At 43.0% G+C, this 25,330-nt stretch overlaps 2 protein-coding genes across 2 annotated transcripts; both read right to left on the bottom strand.

Annotated features, from left to right (window-relative positions):
- Positions 1-217: 217 nt before the first annotated feature.
- LOC137790714 (ras-related protein Rap-2b) lies at positions 218-3,070 on the bottom strand. Its single transcript, XM_068585187.1, has 2 exons — positions 1,901-3,070; positions 218-1,348 (listed from the first exon to the last, which is right to left on the bottom strand). Exon 1 carries the CDS (start codon positions 2,503-2,505, stop codon positions 1,954-1,956), a length of 552 nt encoding a protein of 183 aa, XP_068441288.1. The 5' UTR covers positions 2,506-3,070; the 3' UTR covers positions 218-1,348; positions 1,901-1,953.
- A 13,965-nt stretch (positions 3,071-17,035) lies between these two features.
- On the bottom strand, positions 17,036-19,818 carry p2ry1 (purinergic receptor P2Y1). Its single transcript, XM_068585912.1, has 2 exons — positions 19,581-19,818; positions 17,036-19,380 (listed from the first exon to the last, which is right to left on the bottom strand). Exon 2 carries the CDS (start codon positions 19,355-19,357, stop codon positions 18,296-18,298), a length of 1,062 nt encoding a protein of 353 aa, XP_068442013.1. The 5' UTR covers positions 19,358-19,380; positions 19,581-19,818; the 3' UTR covers positions 17,036-18,295.
- Positions 19,819-25,330: the final 5,512 nt, after the last annotated feature.

The raw sequence follows: 25,330 nt of genomic DNA, 5'->3' as shown, positions 1-25,330 counted from the left end.
AACTTAACATTTACTTTTCGACCTACTGTACTACTGTGGTCATTGTAGTAATGCAGTTATTTGTGTGTATTCAAAAGTACTTAGCCGGGGATTACGCAATGAGAAAGTGTAAACTGCTCATGACAACTTTGTTTAGGATCAGGAAACTGGCAATTAGTCATTGTGGTAACATGTTGAAACAAGTGAATCATGTCAACAAAGAGAAAACACAGCCTGGTTTCATTTTTTAAAAATGCAATTTGTATTAAAAGTCTTCTTTTTTTTTTAAACAGACAGCCCGTTGTTAAAGGGCTTGTCTGAACTTAAACTTACAATCAGGTTAGATTTGTCAACGGTACATCATCACATTTCCTGTTAAAAACAACAAAATAAACATAAACAGAATTTGATTTAAGTGGTCTGGAAGGTAAGCGTTGTTGTTTTCACGTCGAGGAAGATTCCAGTACCTGTGCATTTCAAGAGATCGGTTTGGCCAGACTAAGTAGACATTGCAAAATGAACACCTTAGACTTTAAAAAGGCCAACGTAAAACATACAGAAAAATCGCCATTTCTTTAACAAAAAGCCTATTGTAGTTTCTCTTCAGCCTCCACCTCTACAAGATTATCCAGAAGAACAGTTCACTAAATTGTGAATTGCCATGTAGAAGGATTCTTTTGGTGAGACATGTAGGTTGGCACTAAATCTGAACAGCTGACTTGTTTTGGAAAGGCACTCGACACGAGGGCGATCGGGTCACCGTGCCCAAGTCTCTCAAGTTAAGGTCCTCTCTCACACTGAAGAGAAGATGGAGGAAAAAAAGTGGCACTCATCACGTTTACTCCACCAGCAGATAAGTGGTGTCATCATATTTTGACTTTTTGGAGAAAAAGAAAAAAAAACACAAAAAAAGTTTTTGGAGTGGCAGATTAGGTAGAGATCTCACTCACATCTTTACCAGCCCGAGACTGTGCAGTTTCTTTAACAAAATATACTCTCTCTCTCGGTCTTCTTGTACAGAAATATCCATTTATGAGTGTCTCTAAGTGTCGCCCTCCGTATCTTTTCCATTGGGGTTTAGTTCCAGTTGTGAGTACAGTAGGAACTGCTGAGGGGGGTGTTGCTGAAACTCTGGATCTGACACTGTGTTGACATCAATGGTGGACACTGATCGTGCAGCAAAGATACTCCAACCCAGCAGAATTCCTGAAGAGTGGACCCCTCCCTCCAAGTCTCAGTTGCCCTCCTTCTCCTCCTCCTCCTGCTCCTCCTCCTCCTCCTCCTCCTCCAGCATTCTTCCCTGTATTTTCCTCCAAGGCCAGGGTGAGACACGAAGAAGAGCGCAACAGTACACACTTGCTGCAACACACTGCCACAAACAAGAGATAAGAAGAGTCATGAATGAACGACAACAACCTCTGACCAAAGATACAGAACATACACTCTGAAATAAGGCTAATTCTGAGCTGCCGAGCCCTGATGGTAGGCCATACAAGAACACTGGAATCTCCCGACTCCTGTTAACCTCATTCTGGGAAAACAAGAACAAAAACAACAAAAACATTTGGCAAGATGTTTAGCAACTCCAAAACTGTGAGTGTACGGATTCAACCACTAACTTTGTAAACCTAGTTCTGTCACAGCTTGCAAATGAGTCACACACTTCCCCAATCTGCTGAGTAAAACAATAGCAAGTGTCTTCCTGTCTGCTGCCAGAGGAAACTAACTGTATAACGAAAACTACCACTGAACTAGATAATAAAAAGGCAAATCTTTGACATAAAGCTAAGCTTAAATCCGGTAAACTGCTGTTCACTACTGTGCATACTCAGTGTGGACATGAGCTAAGAGAGGGCTTTAATAAGTGTATAGGTTAGGTGAAAGGTCACGTGTCAGTGTGCGGTGCCCCCCTTCAACTTACCATTGCAAACTTAAAACCGAGCAAAGAATAAAACTTGATGGTGGTCCTGGTTCTTAAAGGATGACACATGACGAGCAGCACTGGTCGTCGCCATTCGGCGTTGAGGAATAGTTCATCTGTCGGACGATCTCCGCGAACAGTTCGTCCACCGACGTTTTGTTTTTGGCCGAAGTTTCGATGAACGGGCAGTTCCACTCGTCCGCGAGCGCCTTCCCTTCGCCGGACGACACCTCGCGCTCGCCCTCCAGGTCCACTTTGTTCCCGACCAGGATCATGGGCACCCTCTCGTACCTCTTTACTCGGATGATCTGGTCCCTCATCGGCTTGATGTCTTGGAAGCTTTGCTGGTTCACCAGGCTGTACACCAGGATGAAGCCCTGGCCGTTCTTGATGTACAGGTCTCGCATGGAGGCGAACTGCTCGGTGCCCGCCGTGTCCAGGATCTCCAGGACGGACGGAGAGGAGTCCACCTCGATCTCCTTCCTGTAGAAATCCTCTATCGTGGGGTCGTACTTCTCGATGAAGGAGCCCGTCACGAACTGGACGGTTAACGCGGATTTCCCGACCCCTCCGGACCCGAGAACCACTACTTTGTACTCTCTCATGGTTCCCACAGCAGCCGACACTCCGCCGTGAGCCCGCTAGCCGCCCTGCTGGGTTTCAGACCGCTCACCGCGGCGTCTTCGGCAGCAATTTTTGCTCGGGCTTCGGTTGGTAGGCACGTCGGGGCGTGGCCGTCAAACTGTCGCTGCTCGCGGGGTTGAATGCGCGTGTTTCGGAGCCACGCTCAGCATTTGTACTGAGGCATGTTTGAGGTCCCGACGAAAGCCGAGCCGGTTCTTCTGCGAGCTTCCCCCGTCTTCGTTCAAGTAGCCACCGTGCGCCCGTTTCTGTCTCCGAGAGAGTCAAGTCAAACGGAACTAAGCCCGTCTACTTCCGGCTAGAGCTTTCAAAATAAACGTGCAACGGCCGAATGTGTCCGGGCGAAAACAATCCAGTTGCGAGAAGAACAACTCACAAACTATTTCGCTAAGATTTATGTTTTCGTGCACGTCCGTCTCGATAATCATCGCGTTATGTACTAACTACAGCCTTCCCTTTTGAATCTGGGACATTTATTTTCCGGTATCGTCGTTTCTAACTAGAGCTAACTTGACGACGTGTGGCTCTCTGCGCTTCCTGGCAACAAGTCAGCACGCAGTCTGCGTCCCACGTCACTCAATAAATACTCTCCGGTGTTCAGTTAAAGGTGCAGTGCGGCTTTCGCTCGCGCAGTCAGCGCTGCTGCCGCTCGAGCTACCCACGCAGACCTGCCACACCTTAGTTTCGACATCACTGATCCTTTGGCTTACTACATCTTGACTCACGCTCACATCATTTACTGTAGAGGCCTATCTTCTGCAATATGTGCAGTCCGCTCATTGCTAACCCCAAACACAATGTGGGGGTTTCTTCATGCTTTTGAAACTTCCAATATTCCTCAAGATACCAACTAAGTCAAATTGAATTGCAAAAAAAACCCAACTATACTATTTCAAAATGGGAAACCCGAGAGTTACGATGTGAATTTAATACCTTAATGTTGCAACTGTTAAAAAGTATCAGCAAACCTGAATGGCAGTAAAGTGGAAGCGACTCACATTATCTTGTGAAGCCCCAAATATTAGTTGTTGCAATACATGTCACCACACGGTTGTACTTATTTGGTTTTCTTGTTGCAACCCATTGAACATCAGATGAATCTACATTTCTTTCTCTTTTCTGGAGTCTGTTAAATCGATATTTGATCCTCACGCTGACCGACCAGGAAGAGAAGTTGTTTTTTCTTGGTTGGCTCTTAAACTATTCTGAATCAGGAAGTGATTCCATAACTCATGGATGTGGTGTGATCTTTCATCCACGTGGAAACCACATGATACACGTGCATACAATAAATAATTGAAGTCATCACATGTCTCTGTGTATGTGTGCTTGTGGGTGTGTACACACTCATCATTACATCCTCGTGAAAATACCACTGTTTCCAATCAATGCCTGTCAGTGCAGCACAGTGATGATTAAACCACAGTCATGACCTCATCACCTCCAGGGATGGCTGGGAAAACTCTGCCGGATCAATAGCATTTTAATTCACCCACAAATCACCAACAGCAATGCAACACACACTCACGCAGTGCGGTTAGACCCATGAATGGGGAAGTGTTCATGTGAGTCGGTGCATCACTGCGGTTGTTGCGGAGCTCAAACAACATGTCATAATGTTCATACGCAGACGCATACGATTTCCATAAACCTGCTTTCCAGGTGTCCTGCAGCCGAGCCCCTTCGCCCAAACCCTGTTAACAAACAACAAGTCAAAGCCTGAAGACAGTCGACACTCTGCCCCATGGGGAGCGAGCAGTGTGACACAGTGTGAGAGTGATCACCCAGACTGTAAGAGTGTCAGAGTTTATTTTCACACATCCCTGATAATTAGATATAGACATGTCACTTAATCAGTTAATGGTATCCCAAATGCGGTGAACGTGTTTCAACACAGAGCTGGGTTATGGTGACGCGTGGCCTTCCACACAGTTGTCATTGTGTTGTGGGCTTCTGGCTTGAATTTGCATTTACTGAGAGATATTTGATGCTGATTGTATACAAAAAAAGCGCTTCCAAGTTGTTTTGTATTGAAACATGAACAAAAAATAAAAATAAAAAAGATACATTTGATTACAACAAGGCTAACGACACATGTCTTTGAATAAAAATCAGCCATATTAGAACAACAACAAAGCCATGCAAGACTTTGAGGATAGTTTTGTTTCCATCCTGCATCTTTAAAGAGTACACTTATGCACATTTAAAGAGTCTCTTTTCTTACTGTCCCATTGCTGCAGCTCAGCAAGGTGTCAGGGGAAACACAAACTTAGGATTTCAGACTAAGAAGCACATTTCAGTAGCAACTTTGAAGATGTAAACAAATCGGGCCGTAATGTGGACTGCTGATGCCTCATAACTTTGTTGGACATAATTGTCTTTGTCGCGAATGCTCCACTATGTTCACCCACTATGTCTGCTTGTCATTTGGTGCAGGGCAGGTAATGTAAAGTGTTTTGTGGGCGCTCTTTAGCTGAAACCCGCCCGTTGTATCAGGACCCAAAACTGATGAGAGCAGTGAGACTGAACCAGAGTTCAAACTTGCTGCCAAGTAAGTTGATGTTTATCTAATTAACTACTAGATCTACTGTATGTAGCTATTTGTATTATATTTTGTATTATATTTGTATTTTATCCATTGTTAATATCAAAATAGTGATTGTTGCTGCTGTATATATGCATTGCTCTTTTTCCATTATGTTTTAGCTTTCCTTGGTTCAGCTCCTGATCGCCTCTACCAAGAGGCCCGGACTCCCCTGACCTAACACCATTTCCATCTCATATCATCTCCAGCATGCTCTAATTGAAATAGTCTTAAAATAGCCTGAGGACTGCCCCTTTGTGATCTGTTCAGTAAGCGGTGAAGGTCTACAACAACACGCTAAGATGTACAGCAACAGGTCTTTAATCCTCACTCCTGGTTCTATGAGAGTGATAGTAGACTGATTAAAATGTCTGAGACCACAGAGCTAATTAATGACAGAGATAAGCCCCCTCATGTGTTCATGCCACAGGGACTCAGGGGCCTACAACTAATTTCTCTAAATTCAAACGAAAAAGACCTGTGGCAACATTTTTGTAGCCTCTGACCTTGAATACTTCCTCTATTTTCATAGTTTGTATTTCCACTCATCCTTTTTGGCAATATGTGTGTATTTGAATATGAATATGAATGATTCATCATTTCAGTAGCATCGGAGCACAGTGGGAATAAAATGCTTTCCAAAGCCATCTTGTGATTAGACTGCACGCGCTATAAAAGCCACAATTATGGGCTGGATGTGTGGCAGCAGTAGATCTGACATCAGGGTTTTAAACTGTTACTCATGACACAGAACAAGTTAATTAAGGGTTGTTATGTAAATTGTTTCCTCTGTTGTATCAAGTCCTCTTGCCTGTGTAACCTGAGATGTTCAGCATGATGTCTTCCCATCATTGTGCCCATGGGGATTTGTTTTCTTGACCTTTGAAAGTTTGAGAAAATAAAAGTAAGCCTCATGATTTGTTTGGTATCCACACATTTGTTTTACATCATTTTGCCAACTTTCTACTTAGGGACTTTCCCTAATTTTATCAAAATTGTTCATAAACTGTCTGCTGAATTGAATTGCACATTAATTTCTAACAGCTTTAGACCCATCCACAACTTATTTGACCACAAACATAATGTAACATCACTATGTTTCATATCACACTGTGCATTTTTGTAAATTTTGTTTGTAAATGACGTTGTGGCGTTCAAAAGCAACTTGTCATCGCATAGTCCAAATAACACATTGACTTTTGAGCAACGTTCTAAAAGAATAGTTCATGGGCTTCATTGTGTGCACGGTGGAAATAAATGGGAAAGACTGAGATGAGTGACAGCCGTCCTGCATCAGATACTATTATTATTATACTATACTATATTATTATTATTGATCATTTTTATTCTTATTTTTTATTTTTACTTGCATCCTTACTTACTTACTTACTGCATGTTTACTGCATCTTTACTTATTTACTTATTACTTTTTTATACCAAAATTTCCCTTTCACTTGTAGAGTTAAATGTTCTTTGCTCTTGTTGTTGTTGCTGTTGTTTTTGTTGTTGTTGTTATGATGCACCTTCCTCGTTTGTACAAACTTACTTGGCAATTAAACGGTTCTGATTCTGATTAGAAGGTTTTGGGGACAGGACTGGCGTTCTGCATCTGCAGTGAGACACTTTGTCCAGTGGAGGGCAGCAGACCTGCATCCAGCCTTGTGAGAGCACTGGCACTTCCTCAGACGTTGTTTTCATGGCTCAGGTGAGCTGGAGACTCCACACAGAGGTGAGAGGGTTGTGGAATGTGCCGGGTATGTGTCATTTCTGACCAGAACACATGGAATCGCCTATGGTGCATGTATGAGTGTGCATAAGAAGTAAACACAAGATTAAAAACATGCGATAGTGTTTTAATTTGTGTCAGAACATGTTTTATTGCATCAATATGTAATGCAGCTTCACAATTCCGAAAGCGACATGAATATAATGCACAAACACAGCCAGGAAGGGATTTTCTGTAGTCATCTTGCCGGATGAGAATTCCTTATTGTTCAAACTGAAAGAATGGAGACAAAAGGCTGTTGTTTCGCCTCAAATGCCATTCTATTCACCCAAAAAAGCAGGAGCAGCCTGGAGAGAAACTGATAGACATTGTGGCTGACAGTTTTTTAACCAAACTGATTGCATAATGAGTTATATATATATATATATATATATATATATATATATATATATATATATATATATATATATATATATATATATATATATATATATATATAAAGAACAAGAGAACACACGATATAAGACAAAACCGAGTGCAGAAAACAGAAAGGAGAAGTAGGAGATAGAAATACACTGTGTGACAGAGATAGAGAAGACACAGGGTCTTTCATCAAGCCCACAATGCCAGCCTTTCATGTGTGGAATGTGGCCGTCATTAATAATACATACAGCTCTATCCAGTGCGGTACAGTTGACTGCTGGGGGTTAACGTTTCGGGGGTTGAAAGTCACAGTGACCGTCATCATCACAGACCGACAGCCTGCCTTTCTCACTCCCTCACTAAAGCTGTTTGAGAGCACCTCACAGTCATGAGAACTGCTGCAAGCGACTGTGTTCGGAGCTCCAAGGTTCCCTCGTGGAGGCTGCAGCCGTTTAGAAAAGTCCTCAGGCAGATGTGAATATTCCTGTCGGACCCAGAGGACATTCTGAGGAGTGTGATGTCCACGCTTCAGTGTTGTGTCCAAAAGAGAAATTACAGAATCACAGCAGCAATGTAATTACTGCTGCTGCTAACACAATGGGAGCAATTCATCTATTAAAACAGGAGGTGTGTGCGTGTGTGTGTGTGTGTGTGTGTGTGTGTGTCTGTGCACACTAACCAAACCACACACTCTCTCACACTATCTGTGCTAAATAGGAATTGGAATTGGAAAGTCTCTGAGGTCCACTGGGGTTTTTCACGGAAGACCTGAAATTGACAGAAATAAAGAGTCTGACTTCTCGCCTTATGTAAGACGGCCTGCTGCCACTGCAAATGTCACCCAAGTGCTTGGGTGACATTTTGGACATGTGCCCACAAAGAAGAACATATCTGGGTGTTGAAGGATGTCTGTTCACAGTCGTTCAATTTGCCAAAACTCCATTGGATACGCTTGGATCTCTTTTTTGAGGTAAAGGAATTATTAAACATGTATTCTTATTTGATTTATTTAAAAAGATCAACACTGCCCTCATGTCTGAATGTCACAGAGAGAAAACAATGACATTAGCATTAAGACTGAAAGCAAAGGAGAAATCCACCTTTCAAAGCTCATTAATAACCACAATATATCTAAAAAAAAAATACAAAATATATATATATTTTTTTAATATCGAGATGTTAAATGTCATGCGCCTTCCACCAGGACAAATTCCTTGTATGTGTAAACCATACTTGATTGTGATTATTGTCTGGGCGCAGTGAGGCCCTGAGTGTTGTCTTTAAGGTTCATACACTAATCTAAAACAGTCGTTTCCTCCACAGCTTCCTCCTGAACGGACAGACGGAGAGCTTCTTATCTGACTCCCAGAGAGAAAGCGACGCGACAGGTGTTTAACTTTGCTCTGTTTATTTCAATTCAACTCGTTTCGTTCTAAAATGCATTTTAGGAGAATAAAAAAAACAACACTTTGTAAAAATAGTATCCACATAGAGAGGACATGACCTTAAACCCGCTGTCAGCCCCATAGAAGCTCGCATCGGCCCAGCAGCGGTGATTCACAGTGCAGCCACCCACCGCTGTCTCCAGCTGGATCAATATTCATTTGATCCGTAAGTTCATGTAGTGTGAGATCAGCAGGGTGCAGGACCGGGTACTCGGGCCTGCTGCACCCGGGAAGAGAAGGCTCTGCTCGCCCGAGAGCCGCCCAGTGAACCCCACGGATGACCACTCAATCATGACAACAGTCAGTCAGCTAAGTTTAGCAGGGAATCCAGGACACGTGGATCAGCTTACAGACACTCACACAAGTATTAAAACACACATGCACAAGCACAGAGGGGATCCCGGACAGGGGGAGCAAAAGGTGGGTCCAAAAGCTGTACAAGCGGCTCAAAAGCCTTCACAGGCTATAGATGTTGTCTGAAGCACTTTCCTCCTAACCGTCAAACGCTGTGTTTTCAGGTGGGACCAGCTGTTGTGGTCAGCAGCATGGTTTCATGGTTTCATGGTTTCACAATGACAGAATGATCCACAGCATTGCTTCCGCTTCACTTTAACCGCGTCCCTGTTTCACTTCTCGCTTTAACGCGTCCATTGAGAGACACAACCTTTACGTACAAGATATTACCAGGACACCTTTACAAGGTAATGTGTGTGCGTGTGTGTGTGTGTGTGTGTCTTTGTGTGTGTCTTTGTGTGTGTGTCTATATGTGTATGCTGCCATTTTTCACCTCGCCGAACACAGACCATTAATCATTTGCAGCCATTCCGTACAGCCTCTACACTCTCACACACAACTCATAGTCTATGCAGACATCTACACACACACACACACACACACACACACACACACACACACACAAACACACACACACACACACACTGAACTGCTTGGATGAATAGGGTGAGGCAGCCAAGCAGGACAGGATAATAGAATCGAAACAACGAGGCAGAAGAGGAAGCAAAAAGGAGAAATGGGAGGACGAGGCGTCTGGAGAGAGAGACGACTTTTCACCGCACGAGGTCCAGGAAGGTCACGGCAATTTATGGTGGAAAAGGTCTGGAGTGAAATTGGTAACGTCGAGTATGTTTTGTATGTGAAAAAAAAGCAAACAAATTTAATTTTGTCCACTGTCTTTTTTTTCCTTCTTCTTCTTCGATGAGCTCTCGCGCTCTCGATGCGTCGGTGTCGGTGCAGCACTTTTAGAAGGCAAAATGTTTCGTCAGCTATTTTCCTGAGAGGAGAATGCACTCCACTGCTGATCACGGCGTTCTGCTAATGGATAATGGAGGAGTTTGTGCACGCGCAGCTGCATCTGTGTGGCCTCGTCAATATTAGTGAACGCTTGTGTGCGCTTCAGTGGAATGAAAAGAAAGTAACGGTTCACATCGAGATAAAAAAATGTTCAATGTAAAATAAAACCCTTTTTTTGTTTCATGTTATAAAACATTTTCTAATTTACTGGCTGATTTAACCTTTTGGAAACTGTGGGGAAATCATCCCATTTTAAGTCCCAGCATGCCCCATTTAAACAATCGTTTGGCATAAAATACGTAATTCTTCCATTTTTGAACTGAACGACACAGTTTTTGGACTGAAACTCCTTCTTAGCAGGACAAGGCTTTGTTTTAATGTGATTTTTGTTGCAGATTCTGATTCTTTAGGTCCTAATCTTTACAAAAAGGTGTCTTATTGATTGCTCTCGGAGGCATTTTTGGGGAATCTGTCTCATATCATGCTGGATGTTCATACGATCAAAATATCTTTTAAAAGTGATTTTCTTTTTGTTTCAGATATCCATTTTTTCCCCAAGACTTTGCTGAACAGATACAAACAATAAACACAAGTATTGGAATCAATTTGGGGTTCCTACGACGACTCAAACAGGGAAAAAAAAAGGTCTGGAGACAAAATAGGTTCCACATTTTTTCAACAGGTTATTTCTGTACCAGGAAGCTGTCACAATCGTATCTTGATTTAATGCGACATGACCGGCCCTTCCTTTGGTACATTTCACACTCCATACACACCAAAACTAACAAAGCAGCACTCAAATAACACCGGAACAGTCAGCTGCTGGGCATGCGAGGCGTAGCTATCCGATCCCTGATAGCGCAGCTTCACCTGCAGCGAATCATTAACACTCACACGCCAGAAACAGGAAGTGCGACACATGGTGCACGAGCACTGTGTCGGTGTGCGGATGGTGGAATCACACACACACACACACATTCACACACACACATTCATGCGTTGAGGGGGAAAGTGACAAAACAATGGAGCTGCAGAAAAAGCACTTTGAAGCGATTAACTTTGAAGCAGCTAAATCACAGTTACAAAGGAAAAGTTAAATGCCAATTAGCAGCATGTGTCCGCTTTAAAAGAGGTGCCTTATCAGTGCTTTTTCATGTGATTTTTCAAAGCTGCAGTTGTTAATTAGATTTAAAAGGATTTTTAAACGCTCTGCTAATATTTTGAGAGTCAATCAGTTTCGTAATGTGTAAAACAAGTTTGCGTTGAAGTTTTTTTTCAACAGCAGTGGAATTCTTTACAATAGAAAACCGCATGCAGCTCAATGTCAGGCCCTTCTGACTCACGTGTCTGTACACAAACACAAACATGCTAAGCTGCACCGGCGCTGATTATTCTTGCTGTAAAAGAACTTGTTACCATCCCACATACTTTACCCAAACCACTGTGAACTGGACGTGTCAGGATAAATACGTATTTATTGTCCAACGTCAACACAACGTTTAGCACACTGCGGATGCTGACCTCGGTCTGGCACGTTGCTACGGTGCCAAATGATGACATTGAACTGAGCGTCTGCACAAATACGTGTGAGTTACATCATTTAACAAAACTCTCTCCATCCCACATGCAGAAGTGTTTATTACGTTGTGACCTTCCGTCAGTAATTTCAATCTGTATATTCAAAATGTTTGGACGTGTTTGTGGCTTCCCAGCTGCTCAAACGCTTTGTGCAAGGGTAAATATTTGAGTGTTGATGCCCCTTTTCGCTTCCGTTTTACTCCACAGTCAGGGAACAAGTGGATAAAATACAAGCCGTGTTGTTTAAGTGTGCTGTCTGGTCACTGTGCATGAAATCAGATCAGCCCGAGCCGTTCTCCAGAGGCAGATTAGCATTTCAGCTAAAGATAGATACATACATTCTGGGGCAGATTGTTGCGTATTCGTCGTGAAGTCTTGAGAACTGTTTAAAAGATTTGAAGCCAAGTTTTCAGAGGCTTTACTGTCTTGATTTTGTCCAAACACTGACTCGTTATGAAGCCATAGTCAGATGACCGCCCTGCGGAGCCATAGTGGGCGGGACATGTGACATGCAATGGATGAATATACTTCTATAGTTTACTTATGATCCTCTACCAAGACAATAACTAATGCGTAAACTGCTCAAACGCTGATAAAACTCAAGTCATCTTTCAACCAAACAGAATCTTCATTGAGGTTGTGGTGCATGGTGTGGAGGTCCCACTGGCGTCTTTCCCACCACACACAGCTTCACACAGCTCGTGGGGGAACAACATGTGAAGGCAAAAGTTAGCATGTATTGTTATGTTTGTTATATTTCCATTGTTCACCTGCTGTGTGTAGGCATGTATATTTCCACTTGTTGCACAGCTTGTGTTCCTTTTTTGCTTTCATACACACACACACACGTTACCCCACTCTCTGTAACACACACTGACACGCTGAATGTGGAGCAGTGGCTTTGTTCTACCGGTACATAAACTTCAGAGATTTGTCATCCAGCCTGCAGCAGGATAGCGGGACGACTGACGAGTTGCCGGCTAATAAAAGCATCGGACTTCCAGCGAGTGCACAGCTCCATCTTCACCCTTTACAGTACTTTCATAACTTGCAGACGAGCAGCGGGCAGAGAGTCGCTCCACATTCAGGATGTTACTTTATACTGTCGAAACAATGCCTTTTATTTGAATTTTCTTGAGTTTCTATACAGCTTTGGTGTTAATTTTATTGTAACTTCAATATTGGTGGATCTTGTGTCATAAAATAAAACAAATATTTCTTGAAACGTTGATCTTTTTGGCCTCATTATCAATGGCCCTTGGTCTTTTACTTTGCCTGCAGAAGCCTGTGCAGTATGTGATCCACCCAACCCGCCTCATAAAGATTTATCTGTACATTCAACACATTTCTCTATTTACTATTGTGACCTTGATGCATTGTTCTTCCTCCCGCATCCTTCACTAAGCACAGTATAGTCTGTATGTATACGGCACAGAACAGCATGTGCCCATTTATTTATAGCTCTACTCTCTCTTCTTTTGTACTTTCTTTGTCGTGCAGCTTTTTTTTTATATGCCTGCAGCACATCTGATGTGGCCGTGCCCAGCCTCTTCTCACACCTACAGCTGTATTTCCTCCATTCCCTGTCCTCTCGAGCAGCCAGCGTCGATTAATTGAACGTTATTTCGTTTTAGAGCTCCTTCCTATCGTAACCTTCATCAAGACAGGCCAGCGTGTTTCTGCTCTGCTCCCTCTATTCGCAAACGTACCGTTCTGATATCTAATTAACTGCAAACAGCTTCACTTTGAGCATAAGCAGGTTTAAATACAACACCAGCCAAGCCAAAGCACTTTTAGACTTTCTCCTCTCAGTTCCAGGTCAACCTGTTTCTTTAGGTAATTGTAATCCCATAAAATCAAAGAGGTTCGTGGATGTCAGCCAGTAAGACGATCATTCAAGCTGATCGACGATGACGCCACGAAGCGGCAGAAAATCAACAAAAAGCCAGACAGGAGCGGCTGCAGAGATATTGATCATAAACCTCATGACAGCCGAAATATGACAGCCCCTGCGCTCTCTCTCTCTCTCTCTCTCTCTCTCTCTCTCTCTCTCTCTCTCACCCTCCCCTTCTTGGCCTTCCGATTCCATCTAATCCTTCTACATCTTATACACAATGCGAGTCAAACATTGTTTTTGGTAGCGACCCAAGACATAAACATAACTTTACAGAATCCAATAAGAGTTTATAATGACGATGGCTCTTGTTCCTTCTTATGTTTACACCCTCTGTAAAGTGAAAGAGAAAGAGAGTGTGTGTGTGTGTGTGTGTGTGTGTTTCATGTCCAAACAAGTCTGGAGGATCACAGTCTATTTTTAGCTTCAATGCCCAAACATGTGGAGTGTGTCTGACAACACGATGAACATGTAGTCATCGTTAATGCGGTCTGCACCTGAAGGGACTGAACACATCACAAGAGAGAGAGAGAGAGAGAGAGAGAGAGAGAGAGAGAGAGAGAGAGAGAGAGAGAGAGAGAGAGAGACGGACAGACAGATATACACAAACACTGTGATACTGTTGGCAGTATCATTATGGATGCAGACGTACAAATAAAAAGAAAGGATCATAAAAAAATGTAAAAACTTCAGTCGTCCATTCTGTTGACTGGCTTGTTTGGTGAATTACATTTAGTTGTGCTTGTGTTTGTTACAAATACATCATAGAATTTAGATTCCATACTAAAAGCAGAAGTAGCAAGTTCACAATGTAAACATGATCTTCTCAGGTTTAGAGAGCTGGACGTGGATGCAGATGCCAACAATATTTTATACAATACAATGAATGAATGTATAAATATTGAGTTTAATAATAATCAACAGGCAGGAACAATGGGCCCCCGGTGTACAGAGTGAGTGACTAATGGCTGATGTGCACGTGACTAATGTGGAGGTGGGAGCAGGTGAGCACGAGGTCTGGTGATTGGGCAACATGGACAGGTGAACCTGATTGGGGCGGGGCATCGTCAAAACTGTCGGAAAACACAGAAGAACAGGAAGTGATCTGAAACAGTAAGAGAGGTGAGTATTAAATGACTTGAGTCAAACATATTGGAAAGAAAGAATAAAATACAAGCCATCATGACACTTTTACAAAACCCACAGTTAGTTTCATGGTTTGATCTATGAAACGTACTTAAAGTATAAAAATGAAAACATACTCATAATGCAGCGTTACACTTTAACCGGGAACCTGAAGATTCATTTGAGTGTGTGTCATGCTCCAAGTAATACATTTTGGAACAGGCAAACATATTTTCCTGCATTACACAAAACTACTGCTGCATTTATACTGCATGCAAAAAACAGCACAAGCCAAATGGATCGGTATTAAAGTGAGCGTGTCTGTACAGGAGAGATTTACCTGTTGAACCCTTCTCGTTTGCATATCCTGGAACCTATTGGAAAATTGCCATATGTTTCATATGCTCATATGTTTTATACCAAATAACATGTAGTGGAATAAAATGTACATTATTCAACCCTGAAATGAAGTGAACATATTAAAAAGTGTAAAAGAGTTCTACTTAATCTATTTAGTTGCTTTCCACCAACACACAGGAAAGACATATTCCAGTTTAGACACATCCTTGGTGTGGATACATATTGGATATATGATACAAGGTTCAGCAGCGATAATGTGTTTAGTGCCGAAGCTTCTTTCATCAAATCTGCTAAACTGTGTTATAAATCTGTTTGAGTATAAATGATTGTGTATGTGTGTGTGTGTGTGTGTGTGTGTGTGTGTGTGCCACTGCCTGCAGGTTGCTGCCTGATCGGAGCGAGTGAACACATGTTAACATCAGAGCGTCTCCGTACCGCTGTGTTGTAACCAAGAGTTACTGAAGAACAGATTTGTGTTTACTGAAAAGCTATTGTCGGAAAACATCTCCGTCGTTGTGTGACTTCTGAACACAACAAACAAACGCTGTAGCACCCTCTTGCATCGCTGCCAAGGCTCTGCGCGGCCTGGTTGTACTGCTTTCCTCTGTGTACTGTGCATTGTGAGACTAAATTATGCACACGTGTCATGTTAAATGTTGAATCTGAAACTAAAGCCTGGTTCGCTTCCAGGTTATTGCATGTGATGCAGCGACAAGGTGGGAACTCATATGTATCAGTTGATATTTCCTAAAATGACCTTTTCATTGTCACATGGTGTCAATGGATTCTCTAGATTGTGCAGCATAATCCCAGCACACCACCTGCGCTGTCCCGTGACTCTTTGCATCATGGGTTGCTCACATTTGGGTTTCGTGTGGTTTGTTTTTTGCCCCCTGTGAGGAAAGTAGGTGTGCAAGCACCCGTTGTAAATCTCTCGAAACAAAGCGCGTATTTTAGTTGAGCTGTCCTGACGGTGCTTCCCCTGCAGGCCTCTCACGCCACCAACAGCGTCCTCGGGAGAAACATGCGCAATCTTTGTCCTCCACAGCTGCCATTACTCTTCACGCTCAACTCTTCCTTCTGTTTCTTCCCAGCTCTTATTCAAACAGTATTCCCCTGAAGGTAGTGAAATGCAGTGAATAAAAGGCCAGATTTGAGAAGAAAGAAAGGAGGAAGCGAGAAGAAAAGAGGTGAAAGGTGGCTGCGAAGGGAGGGAGGAGATACTGGCAAGCATCCCAACTTTCTGCAAGTCCAGATTTGACACTGAAGAGCGCTGGCATTGGCTCCAGATCTGGTGCTGGCGGAATCTAACCTTGCTTTCATCTGATCACATGTGCACAGAGCACAGAGGATACATATTCTACAAATGAACCCACACGCTCATTAACATTCCCATGTGCATGTCACGGGGCCTTTTGATAATGAAACCTCGACCAATTGCCAACAAACAGATCAACAACGTCAACAACAGCAACCTACTCAGATAAGTTCTCTGTTGCCTCCGGGCTCCCTCCCACACACACACGCACACACACACACACGCGCACACACTTGTTTGCCAAGTCCAGCTATGCAGTGTGCACCTCCAGGAGCCAGGAAATCAAAAGCCGTTTGTATTCATGGGCCCTGTTTGGAGGAAGAGGGTTGGTCAGCTTCCTGTGCCCACAACAGCTCGCAGCCCCGGGGTCCTGGGCGACCGCCTCACACCCCCCGTCTGCATCAATAACTCCGCACCATTGTGACGGCCACAAAAGCTGTCTTAGGATAAGCCAGGAGAAAAAGGTGCCACTCTTTATTCCTCCCTCGTCTCCCCCTCGCTTCCCTCCCGGCTGTGTTGGAGAATGAATTCAACAGTAGAGGCGGAGAAGGAAGAGGAGCAGCGAGAGGACAGAACTCTGCAGGAGCGTCTCCACGTCCGACAGGGTTTGTTCACTCAGCGTGCACGCATTTCGGACACCGAGAGGGAGACGTAAATGCTGCAAATCACAGCGTTACAATGAACCACCATCTTGTCTGGCGTGTTTTAAATATAAAAATTTATTGACAAACACACGTGGCCCCAAAAATCCTGTACAGTTGAGTCACTTCCTTTCTTGACAATAGCTGACCACATTACAGATTAACAAAGGTATTAGTACAGGCATCAAACACGGACATAGTCCAGGGCGAAATATGTACACGCCGCAATCGTTTCTCCACAGTTATTACAACAGATGCAAAAGAGAAACGATTATGCCAAAATACGGACGTAGTGCAGTTTTTTCACTTTGAGGTATCTCATACAAAACAAGTCTTCAATATGTTGGAGTCACAAAGGAGGTGATAGAGTGTCTGTTCTGCTTATTTAAGAGGCATTATGTGTTCCCTCTGCTGCAATAAACACTAGAATACTCTGAACCTGCTAGTCAGTGTTTGATCGTGGTCTCATGCACTACAGGTCTGGATTAGTGACACCGACTGGAACAAAACAGTTAACAACACAAATTGATCTGGAACGTCACAACATCCTGTACAGCCCAACCCTCAATACAAACATTTACCGTAGTATCATATACACAAAAATACTGTACGTATTATCTTCTTTTTTTTTCTGTAAGGAGCTTGGTAACAAGGAGGGAAACGTTGTGGTAACAGAGCCGTTGCAGACCTTAACCTCAGAGCTGTCAAGGTGAAAAGCTAGTGGACCACATCTCCCGCCCAGTCAGTGCTAGATGGAGGAAGAAATGAGGAGTGATGGGCAGCCCTCTGAGCAGAGAGCCCCCGGTCATAGTGCATTACAATGTCTGCACGGCACATCCATGCAGCAGTCTCAGGTTCAGTGCATTTACTTTTTCCTCAGAAAAGCCATCGCAGGTACACCTCCTTAACCACAGGCTTTTCTCCTTAATAGCTATTGATTAAGTCTCAGCTCGGCGGCTACAGGAGGTGCAATCCGTTCTCAGTCCCATTTTTCCCAGAACAAATTGATGAACGGGACATCACAGCTTGTCGAGACACCACTTTCCCCCTGCTTGCCCGATCATAGTGTTAATATTGTGTAAGCAACTGCGGCTACTCGATAAGAAAGAAGAGCGATGGCTCTAACATTTAGAGTACAATACGTGTACACGACAAGACAGTACAATAACTTATCAGCAACGACAGGCTGCGATGGTTATCACAGGGTTAGGTGAAGTATTTATCCTACAGTTTTATAAGCCATCAACCATCAGGTTTTACACACAGCCTTCAGTCCAAACAGTGCATTGATTTCATCAACACAAAGTCCATTATGTTTCAACAGAGACCTGCTCACAGAGGTGCCCGGTTACAGCCTCCGGTCCCCATTCTCTACATATTCTGCCAGGCTGTTGAGAGCCGTCTCCTCGCTCTTGGACTGAAGAACGTTGTCCCCCTTCCTGGAAGGCTTCTTAGTGGCCCGCGACAGCTTCCTCCTGAAGGTATCTCCAGCCAGGAAGTAAAGAATAGGATCCACACAGCTGTTGAGGCTGGCCAGCCCCCGGGTCACCTGGTAGGTGGCGTAGACGCGGTTATTAAAATCACACATGTCCGGGCCCTGAAAGTACAGCCTGGCCCTCATGTTGAGGTTCTTCATCACGTGGAAGGGCAGGTAGGAGACGGCGAAGACTGCCAGCACGATGATAACCAGGTGGATGGATTTCTGCCGCAGGGGCGCGTTGTTCATATCGTTGCAGATCAACGCTTTGACGATCATGCCGTAGCAACACAATATGATAATGAAGGGAATGCAGAACCCAAACACAGTCAAAGTCATGCTGTAGATGAAATAGCCAGGTAACTCATCCTCGGTGGTGGTGTCGTAACAAGTGGTCGCGTTGCGCTTCAAGCCAGTCCTGGAGTAATACAGGATGGGGGAAATGGCGATAACAACCACCGCCCACACCAACGCGCTGGTGATAACCGCATTCTTCTTCTTCAGTCTGCCCAGAGACTTGAGCGGGTGCACGACCCCGGTGTATCGGTGAACGCTGATGCAGGTCAGGAACAGGATGCTCCCGTAAAGATTGACGTGGAATATGAAGCGCTGCAGCCGGCACAAAACGTCCCCAAATATCCAGTCGGTTTTGTTGAAGTAGTAGAAGATGAGGAAGGGCAGAGAGAGCACGTAGCAGAAGTCAGCCAGCGCCAGGTTGAACATGTAGACGGAGATGCTGCTCCAGGGTCGCATGTGGCACACGAACATCCAGATGGCCAGGCTGTTGCCCACCAGCCCCGTGATGAAGACCATGATGTAAACGGTGGGCAGGTAGTAGAACTGGAACCCGGTCCTGGTGAGGGAGCATCCTCGCGTGTGATTGTGAAGATCGGTTACATTCAGCAAGGAGGTCAAGTTCAGGTCCGTGGTCATGGCGTCAGGGGCAGGTCCTCTCACTGCATGAGAGGGATGGACAGAGGAGGACACATGTCATGTACCCTAAAAACAACAGCAATGTAGGTTAAATACATAAGTAACCTGTTGCTCCTTGCTATACACGTTAAGTTTAAAACAGTAAATAGCAAAGACTCGACGCTTCAGCTCCAAACTTCATATTTGCACCACCACAGAGAGAGAGAGGCGTTACAACACTCACCGCTGAGATAGACTTGTATTCCACATTCCTGTCGCCGTCACTGCTGCAAAGGTTTCAGTCAGCGCGCAGCTGGGGCGTTACGGGCTGTCAGGTGTCTTCATTCAGCCCCCTCAGCCACCCACCTCCCCCTCCACAACTGAGTTGGGAATTGTTTTAAAGTTGCGATATCCGTCCGGTTTGCGCTGGCACGTCAAGGGGAGTTCAGTCTGCCGTCGGTTCGTCACGCTGACCGACGCTTTCCCACAGCAGGGAGAGAGAGAGAGAGAGAGAGAGAGAGAGAGAGAGAGAGAGAGAGAGAGAGAGAGAGAGAGAGACAGCTGCAGGCTTTTGGCATGGAGAGCAGGGTTTGCAAGCAGGCTCCGGGAAGCGAGAGGAGGCTCTGTGTCTGTGCGCCGTGGAGAGGGGAGGCGCGCACTACGCAGAGCACTGAGCGGCTTCCCGTCTCCAAGCGCGCTCTTTCTGCTCCTCCCTCCTCTCATTGGACCTTTATCAGATCTGACCCGCCAGCACGAGCGGGATATTTGTATAGACATGTACTCATATGTGCTCATACTCAGAAGTACATCTGAGCTGTGGGTTCTCGAGTAAAGATCAGTACAATGTCGGGAGAAGATTGTAATTCATGGTGTCGATTTTGTGCAACAGTGATGATATTAGTGCAGTTTTAATTGGGCATTACAAGGAAAACGACACATATGTCCCCAAATCCCAGTGAGAATAGTGATTATAAATACTGATAGTGATACAGCAGTGTGCTGTGGAAAAAAAACAGACATGACTATTTAAAAGGGAAAGTGGGTTAATAAGGGACTGCAGTGATATGTTGTGGTTATCAATGTGTTGCATGACATATCCTCAGGAGCAGTGATCAAAACCAAACAGCAGTAGTTTAGACAGGGCTGAAGCATAACAACTATAAATGACTTTTGTCTCCTTGGAGGTGATCATTGGTTTCCCCGAAAAGGAGAAGACAGACAACTGAAGATGTGTCCGACAGCCAAGGGCAAAGCAGACTGCAGCAGTCAGGGGGAGGATGGTGATGATGAAGAATAGTGAAGGGATGTGGCAGTGTGGAGAGAGAGAGAGAGAGAGAGAGAGAGAGAGAGAGAGAGAGAGAGAGAGAGAGAGAGAGAGAGAGAGAGAGAGAGGTTAAGTTAATTATGCTGTGTCGCCAAACATTTCAAAATTGTAGAAAGAGCAGTTGGCCAAAAGCAATATTCTAACTGATGCTATTAATGGATAAGGAATTATTGTCCACCGTATAACATGAACGTTTCCTGATAATAAGAAACTAGTCCATCACAATAATTTCTTTAAAAGGTTTATGGAAAGCATATGTACTACTCATGTTAGTACAACATTACATTAAGCTGATGCTTTTATCCAAAGAGACTTCCAGTAAGAGCATTCAACCGTGAGGACAAACTCAGAACAACAAGAATCAAGAAAGTACAATTTCAAAAAAGCAAATCTATGTGTACTGTGCTATCAGTAAGAGCCATTTAAGTGCTACTAAAGTGCTACTTTCTTTTGTGCTACACTCTAAAAAGCCCAACTTCAAATTTGTTGTCCTAACACATTTTTTTAAGTTGAGTCAACAAATATCGTTGAAAAAAGTTGAACTAACTCAAAATCTCAATTTTATTAATGAGGAGTGGAATCCACTGAAAATGTTAAGTTGAGAAAACTTAGTACAGTGAGTTGGGCATCTACTGAGGTAACTAAGACCACTGTGCATGTGTCAGTAAACACACAAACACACAAAAATAAAACATATATATATATATATATATATATACATATACTACTTTAATATTATATTTTAAATAATGAAATATTAAAATATTTTCTTTAGCCCCTGTTTAAGATACATTGATTTGATAATACCATTGTTTCTTTATTATATTTTGATAGTTTTTCAGATCTCATTTGATTGACATGTACTTTTTACATCTTAATCTTAAACTGCTGAATGTCTGTTGACAATATATGTTCAATAAAGCGAGAGAGAAGAAAAAACCGCCAACTGCCATAAAAGAAGCAGAAGAAGATAAAGAAGAAGAAGAAGAGATTCAAATATCCGTCTACCACTGCGCATGCGCACTTCCGCATGAGAGAGCAATTTCGCGCCGGTCAACGGCAGCTCAAGTGTTTCTGCAGAATGCCGTTTACGTCCCGCACCACTTAACCAGGTAAGACTGTGTATGTTCAGTGCGTTAGCTAACGAGCTAGTCAGATAACCTGTTGATTTTTAATGCCAAAGTTAACATTACGAAGTTTATAACGTGACAGACACCAGCCTACTTTTCACGTGTTCATAACGTCATGTGTAATTTTACGATAACGACCCGCTCGTGTTAGCTAGGTTAGTTAACATGTTGCTGCAGTGCTTCGCAGTTCTTTAGCGTTGGTGGCGTCGGGACTGCCTCTAGGCTAGAGGCTCTAGTTCACTCTGTAGTTACCCGCGCGTACCCGCGCCCAGGACCTGGACGGTAGCGCCGTTGGCACCTGTTCGCCCGCAGGGACCACGCGAGTCGCCCGCGAGGCATGTTGTAAGAATAGAACACATTTTGAGCTTCGTCAAAAATATATTTGTTTTTATCAACCGACCTGTCTACATGGTCACGTTACAACTCTTCTCTGTAACGCCATGCACACAGACACGGGCGGGCACACAGGTGAACACCCAGTGGACAGAGAGCAGCGAAAAATACGTTGCGTGCTTTTTACAATGAGATTTGCAGCTATCACTTTTAAAGCAGTAAATGTATTGCTGCAGCGTGGAGCTCCATGAATGGACGTTTCTCTCTTGAGACACTGCAGTGACAAAGCCTGCACACTTTGTGGTTGACATTAAATTGAAGTTAAAGTTGCATCATTGTTTCTTTTATATGCAAACTGTTTTGTATGTTTCTAAAAGTGCAACTCTGCAAATAATAAGTGGATTTAGTGATATTGTGTTGTCCAAGTTTAATTTTTTGTGTCATTCTCCAAATTTATTTTGTATTATGTCAAATTTTTAATCTTCAATTTGTATTTTTCAGATGACAGATGTCTTTGCCTACAAAGTGTACAGCTCTGCGAGGTCTACCTTTTCATTGTGAAGGAGAAGCCGGACGGCTTGCTAAAGACATGTCTGGTAAGACCAATTTGTCATTAAGGTTGCACATTGAGCAAGAACACACTAATGCAAACTTTCATTAAACCCTCATTTCTACTTCACTGTTACTTTGTTAATCCATCTAAATATTTTAATAAGTGTAACTTTTATAGTTTTTAATTTTATGTAATATCGCCAATACTGGCAATGTTACTGTAGCATCAAGGTTACAAGTGAGTGTAATGCCTGCATCACATGCATTTTGTAACAGCAATTCTCCTTCAAATTTACATTTATAATTCCAAGCCCAAATTGGTCATGGGTTTTGAGAATGATGCATATACACATTTTGTCAGTATTTAAATTACAAAGTTATTCTGTCAGTACATTTTCAAAGTTGAAGTACACTTTTGTTGAGCTAATCTTTTTGAGAAAATAAAACAAAAACCTCTACATCAACACCCTTTGCCGCTAATACTCTTTAGGGTGAGAATCTGGCAGATTTGGAATAGTAATGTCCATTGTTTTATGGCAGATTTGTTCCAGTTTAGGTTTTTGTCACTTATTAAATTAAAGGGAGCCTGTACCGTGAGAGCAAATGTTTCCCTGTCTTTTGCTCAATTTATTTAATTTAACAGACTATGACGATTTAAATACTATAATACTAATGTGTAGAAGGTGACTCTTGTATGGAAGTTTTATATTTTAGTTTTCAAAATCTGCATGAAAATGTATTTTGGCTTTTAAATTGTATTGTTACAGAGTGATGAAGGAAAAAAAGATGAACACTTAAGAGGCGGTGAATATTTATTATTGTCTCTGTATTCTTGTTTTTGTGTAGAATACAGACCCGAAGGAATCTTATGTGAAAGAAGTTGAACTGGGACTACTTGCTGAAGATGACGTTGGGACGGTCCGCTCAAGTCTAACAACACTAAGCATCGCCCTGATTATTGAGAAACGGATTGTCATGGATGATATATGCGACATCCCAACAGCATTTGCCCTTTTGTTTGGACTCGTCTATGCTCTCAACCTGGAGTATCCGAAGGACATGAGGTACACCTTCGAAGTAATTCAAAAGTTGTTCATGAACCTTGGTACCCAGTGCTCTGCCCGGGTTCGGTCCTTAAAAAGCAGTTTGCTCAAGTAGCCTGCCATATGTAAACCCCGCCTATGGTCTTGGCTGGATTTTGAGGGGGGTAAGAGTTCAGGTTGCAGTTGTCTTGTTACAGACAATACATTTTTTTATGTCCATTCATTGTAAAAACAATATAACTATGTCCCACTGCTGATAGTGTACAGTGCCCATAATGATAAACTGATATTGGAATCAGCATTGGTACTGTGTATGTTAAGAAAGCATAACTTGTACTAAATTGTTTTTTGCATCTTAACAGTATTTGTTAAGATATTGCAGTTTTAAACAGTAACTGGATGGATAGATGCATGGATAGGATAGGTTTTTAAGCCATTGTATACCTCCCACCAATGCCATTGTCCTTCTGTGTTTTATATATGTCCCATCATATACAATGTCCCAAAGCTTGTATCAAGGCCTTGATTTTGGATTTCATTTTTTATTTTTTTTGCAGCCATTTGGATTTTATGTCGATGTTTAAGTGTTGACACCTGGAATTTGTATAGTTATGCAAACAAATGTTTACTTGTTAATAAACATTTTGTGTTTGAAGAAGTTTGTTTTGTTTAACTGTTGACTTTTCCAAAGAAAATGGTGTACATGTTTAGTTTATTTAAATAAAGGCAACGTTGCAAAGAATTGAGTGTACTCAACTAATGGGCAGTGAAATTTAGTAACGACACTTTAAGTTTGAAGTAAGTTTTCTCAACAATAAATTTAAAGTTATGTTGATTTATGTTTTCAATTTACAAGAACACACAATTTCAAGTTTCTCCAACTTAATATTTTAAGTGTTCTGAACTTAAGTACATGAGTAGATGTGACTATCAAATCAAGTAGTGGTAACTTAAATACATAAGTAGGTCTGACTAGTAATGTTACGTTTGACAAACTTAAGATAGCACTTTGAGTGAACTTCTTATTATAAGTTGACACAACTTAGTTGAGTGAACTCAAAAAGGCTTTGCAGCTGGTTGCCTCACTTTTTTAAGTTGACTCAACTTTTTTTTTTTTAGAGTGTAGGTGTAGTCGGAAAAGATGTGTTTTTAGTTTGCAACGGAAGATGTAGAAACTTCCTGCAGGCCGGATGTCAATGGGGAGCTGGTTCCACCATCGAGGAGCTGGTTCCATCATTGAGGAGCTCGTTCCACCTTCGAGGAGCTCGTTCCACCATCAAGGAACTAGTTCCACCATCGAAGAGCTCGTTCCACCATCAAGGAACTCATTCCACCATCGAAGAGCTCGTTCCACCATCAAGGAACTCGTTCCACCATCAAGGAGCTCGTTCCACCATCAAGGAGCTAGTTCCACTTTTGAGGAGCCCATTCCACCATCGAGGAGCTCGTTCCACCATCGAGGAGCTCGTTCCACCATCAAGGAACTCGTTCCACCATCAAGGAGCTCGTTCCACCATCAAGGAGCTAGTTCCACCTTTGAGGAGCCCATTCCACCATCGAGGAGCTCGTTCCACCATCGAGGAGCTGGTTCCACCATCGAGGAGCTCGTTCC

This window comes from Clinocottus analis, unplaced genomic scaffold, assembly GCF_023055335.1.
Source record: "Clinocottus analis isolate CAN_PGR_092001 unplaced genomic scaffold, fCliAna1.0.p SCAF_2, whole genome shotgun sequence".
Classification (NCBI taxonomy): domain Eukaryota; kingdom Metazoa; phylum Chordata; class Actinopteri; order Perciformes; family Cottidae; genus Clinocottus; species Clinocottus analis.
Note: the sequence above shows the minus strand (reverse complement) of the source record. Positions and strands in the feature narration are given on the sequence as shown.